This window comes from Salvelinus fontinalis, unplaced genomic scaffold (assembly GCF_029448725.1).
Source record: "Salvelinus fontinalis isolate EN_2023a unplaced genomic scaffold, ASM2944872v1 scaffold_0070, whole genome shotgun sequence".
In the NCBI taxonomy this organism is placed as follows: Eukaryota; Metazoa; Chordata; class Actinopteri; order Salmoniformes; family Salmonidae; genus Salvelinus; species Salvelinus fontinalis.
In genome coordinates this window covers 191,966-204,726 of record NW_026600279.1, presented here as the reverse complement: position 1 = coordinate 204,726, position 12,761 = coordinate 191,966, and the positions used below count along the sequence as shown (strand labels likewise).

General features: G+C 43.8%; 1 protein-coding gene across 1 annotated transcript; it reads right to left on the bottom strand.

Moving 5' to 3' along the window:
• Positions 1-702: 702 nt before the first annotated feature.
• On the bottom strand, positions 703-6,443 carry LOC129842833 (sphingosine 1-phosphate receptor 1-like). The gene is made up of 3 exons (XM_055911505.1): positions 6,335-6,443; positions 4,177-4,808; positions 703-4,014 (listed from the first exon to the last, which is right to left on the bottom strand). The coding sequence occupies exons 2-3, from the start codon at positions 4,481-4,483 to the stop codon at positions 3,086-3,088; spliced, it is 1,236 nt and encodes a 411-aa protein (XP_055767480.1). The 5' UTR covers positions 4,484-4,808; positions 6,335-6,443; the 3' UTR covers positions 703-3,085.
• Between the last annotated feature and the right edge of the window lie 6,318 nt (positions 6,444-12,761).

The window sequence follows — 12,761 nt, the reverse complement described above, 5'->3', positions numbered from 1 at the left end:
TTAGCAAATGTATTGAAAATTAAATACATAAATATCTCAGTTACATAAGCACACCCGTTAGAATCACATTTGGCAGTGATTACAGCTGTGAGTCATTCTCGGTAAGTCTCTAAGAGCTTTGAATAACTGGATAGTACAATATTTTACTGCCGGCTGTATCACAACCGGCTGTGATTGGGAGTCCCCTATGTCGGCGCAAAATTGGCCCAGCGTCGTCCGGGTTTGGCCGGTGTAGGCCGTTATCGTAAATAAGAATTTGTTCTTAACTGACTTGCCTAGTTCAATAAAGGTTAACATTTTTTTAAACAATTAAAAGCTCTGTCAAGTTGGTTGTTGATCACTGCTAGACAGGCGTTTTCAAGTCTTGCCATAGATTTTTAAGTTGATTTAATTCAAAACCGTAACTAGGCCACTCAGGAACATTCACTGTCTTCTCAGTAAGCAACTCCAGTGTAGATTTGGCTTTGTGTTTTAGGTTATTGTCCTGCTGAAAGGTGAATTTGTCTCCCAGTGTCTGTTGGAAAGCAGACAACCAGGTTTTCCTCTGCTTTTTTATTTTGACCCATCTATCAGTAGGTGCCCTTCTTTGTGAGGTATTGTAAAACCTCCATGGTCTTTGTGGTTGAATCTGTGTTTGAAATTCACTGCTGGACTGAGGGACCTTGATGTGTGGGGTATAGAAATAAGGTCATCATTCAAAAATCATGTTAAACACTTTTATTGGAGAGTCCATGCAACTTATTATGTGACTTGTTAAGCACATTTTTCCTCCTGAACCTATTTAGGCTTGCCATAACAAAGGAGTAAAATACTTATTGACTTAAGACATTTCAGCTTTTAATTTGGAATTAATTAGTAAAACATAATTCTACTTTGACATTATGAGGCCAGTGTTTAGGCCAGTGACACAAAACCTCAATTTAATCCATTTTAAATTCAGGCTGTAACAACAAAATATGGAAAAAGTCAAGGAGTTTGAATACTTTCTGAAGACACTGTACACCTGCGCATGCATAATCCTGGAGAGTGAACACCAACTTTCTAATCAGATTTGTCAGAAAACAGTTGTTTTAATAATGGTAGAACCTTTTTCCTGTAGTACAAAAAGCATATACTTTACAGTACAAATTACAAGCCCTAACAAATTCCTTTAGAAATACAAAAATAAATTGTTCAATACACAACATACAGTACAAAAGTATGGTGTACCATCTCATTCATCCATCCGAATACAGAACACGTTGTATTGTAGAATTGCTAGATGACATGACCAGTTTAAATGTAGAAAAATATACATTCAGGTCCATAGACTGTATAGGAAAACCCTCTCTAAAGCCAGTAATAACATATGTGTGAATGGGTTTGTGACTTAGAATTGCACTGTATACATCTGTGTATCTTCCCACTTTGATCTTGATTTATAGCTGACAAGCACGATCTTGTCTAACGTTACCAAACAGCCAATGCAGCTGGATGATGACGACTAGCAGGTTAGGATTGGAACCTGTAACCTTGTGATCTGTTGTTTTATCGGTTATAACACGGTCTTCAAAGCAGAGACACCCAAGTGCAACAGATGGTTCTTATCGATACAATAACAAGAGGAACACGAAGGACTGCATGAAGTCCTTTGCTTGGTGAAGAAGTCCATCACTGACTAGAGCTGCAGGTAGTTGGGTTCATGGTGACATTCTTATAGTAGTGTTTCTGTATTGTAGTGTGTGTGATGGCATTTAAAATATGAATTCCAATCAGGAACCAACAGGTAGTTTCCACTTGACTGAGTAAGCTCAGAACAACAGTTACAGCTACAATGCCACTAAAACAGTGTGGAGATTTTCTCCTCAAATTATAATCCTAGTCACAGGTGGCTGGTGGCACCTTAATTGGGGAGGAGGGGTTTATAGTAATGGCTGGAACAGAGTTAATGGAACGGTATAAAACACTTTGGTTTATATGACTTTTAACACCATTCCATTCATTCCATTCCAGCCATTATTATGAGCCGTCCTCCCCTCACCAGCATCCTGTGATCTTAATATTGTTTGACATCTTCCTCCACATCCAGGTACCACAATGTTTAGGTGCATGCGTAGGGTTCCATTGTGTGTTTGTGTTTTACAGAGCAACTGGTGGGTGAACAACACAGCATCCACTTCCTGTATAGGCTTCTGTTTGGGCACACTGTATGTAGCTGTATGGGGTTATCACAACCGGCGTCTCAGACTGTATCCCAAATGTCAAAAGTTGCGCACTATATAGGGAATAGGGTGCCATTTGGGACACAGACAGGCACAACATGGACTTTCGAGCCAGCGAAGTCCAAGTGTCCACAGGCATATTATTATTATTATGTCCATATTATACCTTCTATATGGCATTTCAAACAACAACAAAGAAAACGTTGGGTGAAGTAAACCGAGGCACACCCGCTACAACAACTCAACATGGTTGGAATATCCAGTTTACAGCTTTCAATGGTCTCTCAATGCAGAGTTAACTTAGTGCAAATCAGTTCTGGAAGGTTTCTGTGAATACAAGAAAAGTTGCTTAATTCACATTTTCATTTCTTCCACCTGGCTTGATGTTTAGTCATCATTCTTACAACATCAGTCTTTTGATGTGGTGATATTGCTGCAAGTGCACCACTACAGACTTGCTGAAGAAAGATATATGTCTGAACTTGATGCTCTCATCAAAAACACCTGTAGCTATATCTGTCGCAATCATAGATCATTCACCTGTCTTTTTGAGGGTTTGCTCTTAGGCTTAGTTCATTGGCCAGAAGAGAGCTATAGATGTAGGCTAGTCTGCCGGAGGCCATCGGAGTGGAGTTGCCAAACAGGAAGTGATGCAGTTTTCAGGTGGCCATATTGAGCACTCCTGTTGTCCACCACTTCAATATGAAGTTCACTCCATAGAAATACAATTACTTGAAGGGACAAAGCCCCTAATTCTGTGGTTTACTCTCTCAAACACAGAGCTGCCCAAAGGGTCCCTCAGGCCTGCTTTTCAGGAGCACTTATGTTGTCCATGTTCTATAGGAAGTTCCCTGTCCATCACAGAGCTATCCACTTTAGGCTCTTTAGACCTTGAAGAGCTTGGGGTAGAGAGTCTTTATGGGTGACTGAGCCGTGATGATGTTCCCAGAGGAGATCGTCGTCTCCAGGCCTTCCAGCTTCTGCACTGCCACCTCCGTCTTACTGAAGCTACACTCCAGGAACGGCACCCCCATCCTCTTCACCTGCCCGTCCTTGGTCATGAGACACGGGCGGCAGAGCAGTTTTAGAATAGCGCGACGCATGTCTTTGCTGGTCAGGGTGTATATTATGGGGTTGAGGAGCGAGTTCACCATGGCAACGCCCAGGAAGTAGTCCGCCTTGAGGAGCAGTCGGCAGCGGCGGGCAGGGCAGAATGAGTCTAGGCCGAGGAGGAGGAAGAGTGGCAACCAACAAGCGATGAAGACGCCGAGTACAATAGTGACTGTCTTGAGGAGCGCCATGTACTTCTGGGATTTCCTGGCGAGGCCTTTGCGAAGACTTCCCTTTGCTCCTCCGAGGCGTTGGCGCTGGGTGTTAGTGCGCACGATACGGAAGACGCGGGCGTAGAGAACGACGATGGCGAGGAGCACGCCGCTGAACACGGACACGCAGCACAGGATGTAAGACTTGGCGTAGAGCGGGAGAACCGTGGAACAGCGGTCCAGACGACCCATACAGTTCCAGCCCAGGACGGGGAGCACCCCCAGCAGCCCTGCTAACGCCCAGCTCCCTCCGATCAGAGCCAGCATCCGACCCTTCTTTGCCCCGTGGTATGGTTTCATTGTCACCATGGTAACGTGGCGTTCTATAGCGATGGCCAATAGGCTGATGACGGAGGCGGCTAATGTGATAAAGACGCCTCCTTCCCTCAGAAACCAGAGTATTGGAGTTAGTCTCAGTGTATTAGGACCAGACATGATGATGTTGGCCATGTAGGTGACACCGGCCAGCAGGTCCGACAGAGTCAGGTTACCTAGGAAGAAAAAATAGAAAATTAATGGATTTGCATATGGTGGATTTTTTTGGTATTATATTGTAACATAACATTTTTTTAAAGTTATATAAAGTATGGTCATAGTAATAAAGTTCTCTGAAGAAAGGGGGGTGGATGTAGGACAAAAACAACAACGGTTACCTAGGAGATAGTACATGGGTAGGTGGAACTTCTTATTGGTCCAGATGGCTATTAGAACCACAGCATTCTCCAGGATGATAAGAAGACACACTACCAGGAAGGCTATGGCTTCAGGTTTTAACCCCTCACGATACCGGTCTGTCTGGAGCTTGCCTGTGTAGTTGTAGTGGGTCACAATGACGTCATTGTTCTGGTAATCCCAGAAGAATTGGAGCAGGCTTGGAGAGGAGGTGTTGCTGGGTAGAGAGTCTATAGATTCAGTGGGGAAGGCCCCAGCGTAGGCAGCACGGGAGGCTTCCATCTCCATGCTTCTCTACAGTTGGTTAAGTCTTCTTTAGTGAACTCTTTGGTTGACTCTTTAATACCTTATTCTAGTTATTAATTAACGCATCGTTGAACGTGTCATGCTTCAGTTACCGATCAATACCAGTTGGTATGGGGGCTCTCTGTGAGTTTCGCTCCATAGAATGACAGAACTATAATCCAATAGACAAGAAGATGTTCGTTGCAGCTGAGCCAGGTTCTATTTCCCCACGTATCTGATCACAGGTGTTATGCTTGTCACTGCCTCTAGGGGGTGCTCGTGTGCTCTGTTTGGAGGGGTCTTGACTGAGCCGCTTATTGTCCAACTCCTGTGAATTAAATAATACAGAGGACATTAGGGTGAGAACAGTACAGTATGACTAATTACAAATACATAATGAAAAACAAATAAACAAACAAATAAAAAATAACTCAAAACATTTATCTACATTTTAATTTTAATTAAATTAGTCTATTGAATGCACTCTTTAATTCGTTGCCCTAAAACGTTTGCTATATAGTGATTAATTTTTCATTAAAACATTGGGCTTATGGGAAGTGTGGAGCAGAGTCGACATTGAGATAGCGACACATGCGCTTAGTTTAAAACACATAGTGACAACATCACTTGGTGTAAAAGTTTTGACTGAGTTAGCGAGTACCTAAAGAGGCCATGTGAAATGTTTCAAGCGCTTTCCTTAACTACCTTAATTATGTTTAAAGAGTGAGTTATTCATGTTAACGATATTAGACATTCAGCGTCATAAAATGTCAGTAGGTTGGAGTAAATTTGAGTTGCTCATGTTTCCAGAACGAAATCAGTGTAAAATGTATGGAATTTAATCTGGAATGCATATACTTTCATAAATAATGTCTTGTCAAAAGAAATCGAAACCAGAGTGGAGAATGTCTTTGATCAGATCATGTTTATGTAAGAAAACCATTAAGTGTGATCAAGGGTCGCATTCCTTTGAGTCTTGTGTTTTGAGAATGGATTTTTTTCTTGCCTTGAGTCATATGTTAAGATTTTAAAAATGGTCTCGTCTGGAAACGTTAACTCAAATCTAATCTGTAGCCAATGAAATTGGGGCAACAAACTTGAAGTTTCAAGGTTTAAACTATAGAATTGCTAGGAATTAGAATACTACATTTAAAAGGATTTCTGTGTTTCAAACAAGCAACAACAAATGCATAGCCTACACAAATTTCACAATATAGCCTGGATATAATAGGATACATATAGATTAGTCTGTAACTGTTCTTAAAAATATGATAGTGACAGTTGATGTATCTCACTGCACATTGCCATGGAATCACATCCCACAAAGCAAAATTGGTTCAAAGACGTATTTTCAACGTCTTGTGCTCATATGCCTACATTTCCAATTCAGCCCATTGACCGGTAATTACCCCAATCACATCAGATCTTTTTCAGAACTGATCTAATTGGTCAACAGATTGGACTGCCTGTCTAAATTCAGCCTAATTGCCGTACGCTGATTACCCCAATAACGTCTCATTGGAATGTGCATGGTCTGTAAAGTTCCCACGGTCCACAGACCAAAAATAAGTTAACGGCCTGTGCATTCCACACAAAATGGCATAGGCTACATACATGTCAAACGAAATCTAATAAACAGAAAGTGAAATTGGATGAAACCGAATTCAAAACATGTTCTGAGAAGAGATTCAGCACACTGCAGACACCCTTATCTTTTCCCAACAGACATAAAGACGCAATTCGAGCGCGTAAAAGCAACGCATCCAATGACCGCGTCTTGGTAAAACACTTTCTATTAACATAGACCAGCACTTCGACATTGAATCTGTGAATACAGATGTGAAATAAACCTACCTTGATTATTATGTGGAGAGATATTATCAATGCGTTGAAGAGAATCCACACTAACCACCGCACGAAAGAGAACTGACAAGCAAGACACCGGCGCAGCAGAACCTAACATGAAACATCCAGGGGGGTTGGTCTTAGCCCAATCTCTCTCTCTCTCTCGCTCTCTCGCGCTCGCTCTCTCGCGCTCTCGCTCTCGCGCTCTCGCTCTCGCGCGCTCGCGCTCTCGCGCTCTCGCGCTCTCGCGCTCTCGCTCTCGCTCTCTCGCTCTCTCGCTCTCTCGCTCTCTCGCTCTCTCGCTCTCGCTCTCTCGCTCTCTCTCTCGCTCTCGCTCTCTCTCTCTCTCTCATATCCATGGATGTTTTTGGACTCAATTCAACTTTTAAAAATACAGGAAGCGAGTAGTACAGGCAGGGAAAAGTGAGGGGGCAAGAGAATATCATATTGTTGAAGATTCGTGGTATTGTGGTTCGTTGAATTTTTTGGGCCATAGAAATAGGATTCATAGAATTTACCCAGAGAACATATGGCTGGATTCTATAGTCTAATACTCATTTGATAATTTATTAGGGTGCTTGTTTCATGGAGACAGAACACAGGAAACAGTTGTATCTCGCTGGCTTGATTATAGTAAGTAGTCGCTGTTAACATAATCCCAATGTTTATGTAGTGTTATAGACTAGCCTAATTCCAGAGATTGTCAGTAGTGCTAGTAACATGCTCAGACCTGCTATGTGTTATCACCTGCCAAACCGCTCCAGGCATTGGCTACAGATTGAACCATGTCTGTTGGAACAGAACATGGCTACAGATTGAACCAGGTCTGTTAACACTGAGAGTGCCCGGCCAACCACTGTAATGTAATGTCCCATGATTGGGATGTCTGACTTAAAGCATATATGATTCACGTGTGTGTGGGTGCTTACATATATTGGATATAGGGCTGTGCACATACCTTTGGAGTGGCAGGTGCTCAAAGACACTCATCCCACTGTCAGCAAGCTACCTAGCCTAGGCTACTGCTCATAGAGAAGGCAGTATATAGGCTGAGCATAGCGGATGTAGGCTAACTCAGCCAACTAGTTAGTTAACTAACTGTTAGCTATGCTGTTGTAACTATTGAACTACTCTTTAACTGTGATTGGAGTTTGTTCTGCTGCTAACATCAGCGTTGTAGGCCTACTTGAGAAACAGTCTAATTGAACCCTTCCCTGACATTGAGAGATGACATACAATTTAAAAAGTAACCAGTGTGCTATTACTCATACTACCGCTAAGTGTCAGTAGATTCTGCTTGTGCAACAGCAGGAGGATGGGGGCAGAGGACATTAGAATGTTAGAAAATGAGAAATTTGCTAATTTAATGGGAAATTATTTACAGAACCACAGAGACCCAACCCATCTGAATCAGCAATGTCTTACTATAGTTGTGAGGACTTTATGGAGACCAGCATCCCTAACCCTTTCCCCTAACGCCTAAACCTAACCCTAACCCTAACCCTAACCACTAACCCTAACTCTAACCTTAACCCCTAACCCTAACTCTAACCTTAACCCCTAAACCTAACTCTAACCTTAACCCCTAACCCTAACTCTAACCTTAACCCCTAACCCTAACTCTAACCTTAACTGTACACACACACTGTACACACACACACACACACTGTACACACACACTGTACACACACACACACACACTGTACACACACACACACTGTACACACACACACACACACACACTGTACACACACACACACACACTGTACACACACACACTGTACACACACACACTGTACACACACACACTGTACACACACACACACACACACACACACACACACACACACACACACACACACACACACACACACACACACACACACACACACACAAACAATCCATCTAAATCAGTCTCCCACTCAAACGTGGGTGGTGAATGTGACACCTGAATGTTGATCCGCATATCATTCAAATGAGAGGTTTCAGCAACTATTTTTCGTCAGTTGTGTTATGGATATCCTGCTCTAATCCTGTTGCCTGTTCCAACGTTCTACCTGTAGCGTACATAAACACACCTGAGTTCAAATAATATATGTATCCTTTCAAATACTTTCAGCGTTTGTCAGAGCCTGCCTGAAGTGCTAGATGGGCAGGGTTTGCACTTTTGTAAGTACTCCGTTGGTTCCATAGCGCCAGCCAATCTCAATCAACCACAGTTTAAGTATTTGTAAGAAAACGACTACTAATTGAACCCAGGTCTAGTACATATAACTAGGTGAGCCCAAGCGACAATGCCTTTCCCCTCCTCACAAACTACTGTTTGTTTATGGGATTAGCGTTAGCTGGGAGCTACCCTGATCACCCTCCCAGGGGGATTAAGTCTGGTTCCTGTGTGTGTGTGTGTCTGTGTCTGTGTCTGTGTGTGCGTTCGTGCGTGCGTGTGTGTGTGTGGGTGTGTTCTCATGTCTTCTCAGCGTGTGTGTGGGTGTGTTCTCATGTGATTGTCTTCTCGCGTGTGTGTGTGTGTGCGCACGCTCATGTATGGACAGACGGGTCAAGTGCCTGCATTTCTCCTAGTCTGATAATGTCAGTTAAGGACGGCTCGTTGACACACTGACACACATGAGAGGATCGACAGAGTAAACATTTATCATAGGCTGAGCCAACATGAAAAAGGCCAGTCTGCTTGTCTTCAAGGATTAACAGAAAATGCAGCAAAGACTAGGTCTACATCCCAAAACAGCACCCTATATTTCTCTATATAGGTAATAGGGTGTCATTAGGGATGCACACTAAGTGTCCAAAAGGCTGTGAAGTATTTGCAGTCAATCATATCAGTAATGTTAGTTCATCATATTGGAGCTGTAGCTCCGCCCACCGGTGAAGTTGGAGCAGGGCATGCTGGGCGATCTCCAGCTCAGAGAAGAAAATCAGCTGCAGAGAAGTCAAGTGAGAGAAAGTTCCAGCCATCCTTGTGTTTTCCCACCAGTTAGCTTTCATTGTGTTAGCCAAGGCCAGTGTGCGTCCTTGTTGATATGTAAGTACATATTTCGGATCTTTCAGGTGTTTATGTCATATTTATTGTTATGCTATTTAGTGGTTTCTACTGCGAGCCAGCTATTGTGAGATGGCTAGCTCTGTTTTGGTTGTCATATCATTTGGGACATGTAACCCTGTATTTGTAAAGGATAATGTCCCCCTGTGCGTTGTTTATATGCCCTGTAATTGTATGGGTGTATGGTACATCACGGAGGCCGAGCAGTTTCCGTACCAGGCAGTGATGCAACCAGTTAGGATGCTCTCGATGTTGCAGCTGTTGAACCTTTTGAGGATCTGAGGACCCATGCCAAATCTTTTTAGTTTCCTGAGGGGGAATAGGCTTTGTCGTGCCCTCTTCACAACTGTCTTGGTGTGTTTGGACCATGATAGTTTGTTGGTGATGTGGACACCAAGGAACTTGAAGCTCTCAACCTGCTCCACAACAGCCCCGTCGATGAGAATGGGGGGGCGTGCGCGGTCCTCCTTTTCCTGTAGTCCACAATCATCTCCTTTGTCTTGAATATGTTGAGGGATAGGTTGTTATTCTGGCACCACCCGGCCAGGTCTCTGACCTCCTCCCTATCTCGTCATTGTCGGTGATCAGGCCTACCACTGTTGTGTCGTCTGTAAACTTAATGATGGTGTTGGAGTCGTGCCTGGCCACGCAGTCTTGGGTGAACAAGGAGCACAGGAGGGGACTGAGCACGCACCCCTGAGGGGCTCCAGTGTTGAGGATCAGCGTAGCAGATGTGTTACTACCTACCCTCACCACCTGGGGGCGGCCCGTCAGGAAGTCCAGGATCCAGTTCCAGAGGGAGGTGTTTAGTCCCAGGATCTTTAGCTTAGTGATGAGCTTTGAGGGTACTATGGTGTTGAACGCTGAGCTGTAATAAATGAATAGCATTCTCACATAGGTGTTCCTTTTGTCCAGGTGGGAAAGGGCATTGTGGAGTGCAATAGAGAGTGCATCATCTGTGGATCTGTTTGGGCGGTATGCAAATTGTAGTAGGTCTAGGGTTTCTGTGATAATGGTGTTAATGTGAGCCATTACCAGCCTTTCAAAGCACCTCATGGTTGCGGATGTGAGTGCTACGGGTCTGTAGTCATTTAGACAGTTTGCCTTAGTGTTCTTGGGCACAGAGACTATGGTGGTCTGCTTGAAACATGTTGGTGTTACAGGCCCAAACAGGGACATGTTGAAAATGTCAGTGAAGACACCAGCCAGTTGGTCAGTTGGTAGTGCGTATGGCCCAGTACATCACTGGGGCTAAGCTGCCTGCCATCCAGGACCTCTACACCAGGCGGTGTCAGAGGAAGGCCCTAAAAACTGTCAAAGACCTCAGCCACCCCAGTCAAAGAATGTCCTCTCTACTACCGCACGGCAAGCGGTACCGGAGCGCCAAGTAGGACCAAAAGGCTTCTCAACAGCTTTTACCCCCAAGCCATAAGACTCCTGAACAAGTACTCAAATGGCTACCCGGACTATTTGCATTGTCCCCCCCCAACCCCTCTGCTACTCTCTGTTTATCATATATGCATAGTCACTTTAGCTATACATTCATGTACATACTACCTCAATTAGCCCGACCAACCAGTGCTCCCGCACATTGGCTACCCGGACAATCTGCATTGTGTCCCGCCACCCACCACCCGCTACACAGTCACTTTAACCATACCTACACGTACATACTACTTCAATCAGCCCGATTGACCGGTGCCTGTATATAGCCTTGCTACTGTTATAGCCTCGCTACTGTATATAGCCTCACTACTTTATATAGCCTCGCTACTGTATATAGCCTCGCTACTGTATATAGCCTCGCTACTGTATATAGCCTCGCTACTGTTAAAGCCTCACTACTGTATATAGCCTCGCTACTGTATATAGCCTCGCTACTGTATATAGCCTCGCTACTGTATATAGCCTCACTACTTTTTATAGCCTCACTACTGTATATAGCCTCGTTACTAATATAGCCTCACTACTGTATATAGCCTCGTTACTAATATAGCCTCACTAATGTATATAGCCTCACTACTGTATATAGCCTCGCTACTGTATATAGCCTCGCTACTGTATATAGCCTCGCTACTGTATATAACCTCGCTACTGTATATAGCCTCACTACTTTTTATAGCCTCACTACTGTTAAAGCCTCACTACTGTATATAGCCTCGCTACTGTATATAGCCTCGCTACTGTATATAACCTCGCTACTGTATATAGCCTCACTACTTTTTATAGCCTCACTACTGTTAAAGCCTCACTACTGTATATAGCCTCACTACTGTATATAGCCTCGCTACTGTTATTTTTCACTGTCTTTTTACTGTTGTTTTTATTTCTTTACTTATCTATTGTTCACCTAATACCAATTTTTTTAAATACAAAATCGCACTGTGCAGTTGAAGCCCAGTACTGGAGATGATGGTGCTATGCTTTGTAGTACACGTGCAGGGCACCCCTTTGATCTCAAATTAGTACAGTCACGTTTTATTGCACTGTATGGTCCTGTATCGCATTATGTTATAGTCATGCATATTGTTTAGAAGAGATGTGTGTTGGAGATTGTATTCCGTCATTCACTATTGTATCTTTATTTCTCTCTTTGCGCACACACACACACACACACACACACACACACACACACACACACACACACACACACACACACACACTTTGGTTTAAGCAAGCTGCCAGACAATTCAGTGCCTTATCCCCTCTATACAGCGTACACTGTGCTGTGCTGTGCCTGTTTATCTTCAGCGTTGTTAAACCACCTCAACTGGAATCTGCCATCTGTGCCCTTACCAGCACACCGGAGAGAACAAATAAAGTAAAACCTAACCTGAAGAATATACAGTCTCCCAGTCCTCACTTACACTAAGCCTTTCAAACTTATTCCGAGACCTTGGGGAAATTAAGACATAATCCCCCCCCATTGCGATGCCATCACAAAAGAAATGCATCAACAGAAGCATGGTGACTCAAGCTAATTTGTGTCATTTTGTGGTTTGGGGAGTTCTGTATTTGAGCCACATTTTAAACTGGTTGCTTGCGTGCGTGTTTCCTCACTATTATGTGTGTCTATGTGTGTGTTTGCACGCTCAGACATTCACGCACACACACAAAAAAGGTGCAGCAAAATGGCTCATGTGTGTCCATGTTTACGTGCATGCTTGTGTGTCCCCCCATGTGTGTCTCTCTAGTGTGTGTCTGTCTGCGTCATCACCACCAAATGACTTCCTGTGCTGCTGTGGTGTGGGAGTGTGTCCCTATCAGGGGGTCATTACAGACTAATACCCTGTGATTGCCTGTCCTGTGAGTGAAAGCAGACAGAGGCCTTGAACATCATAGGGCCTCCGTGGGATGATGGTGTCTGTCTCATGTGAG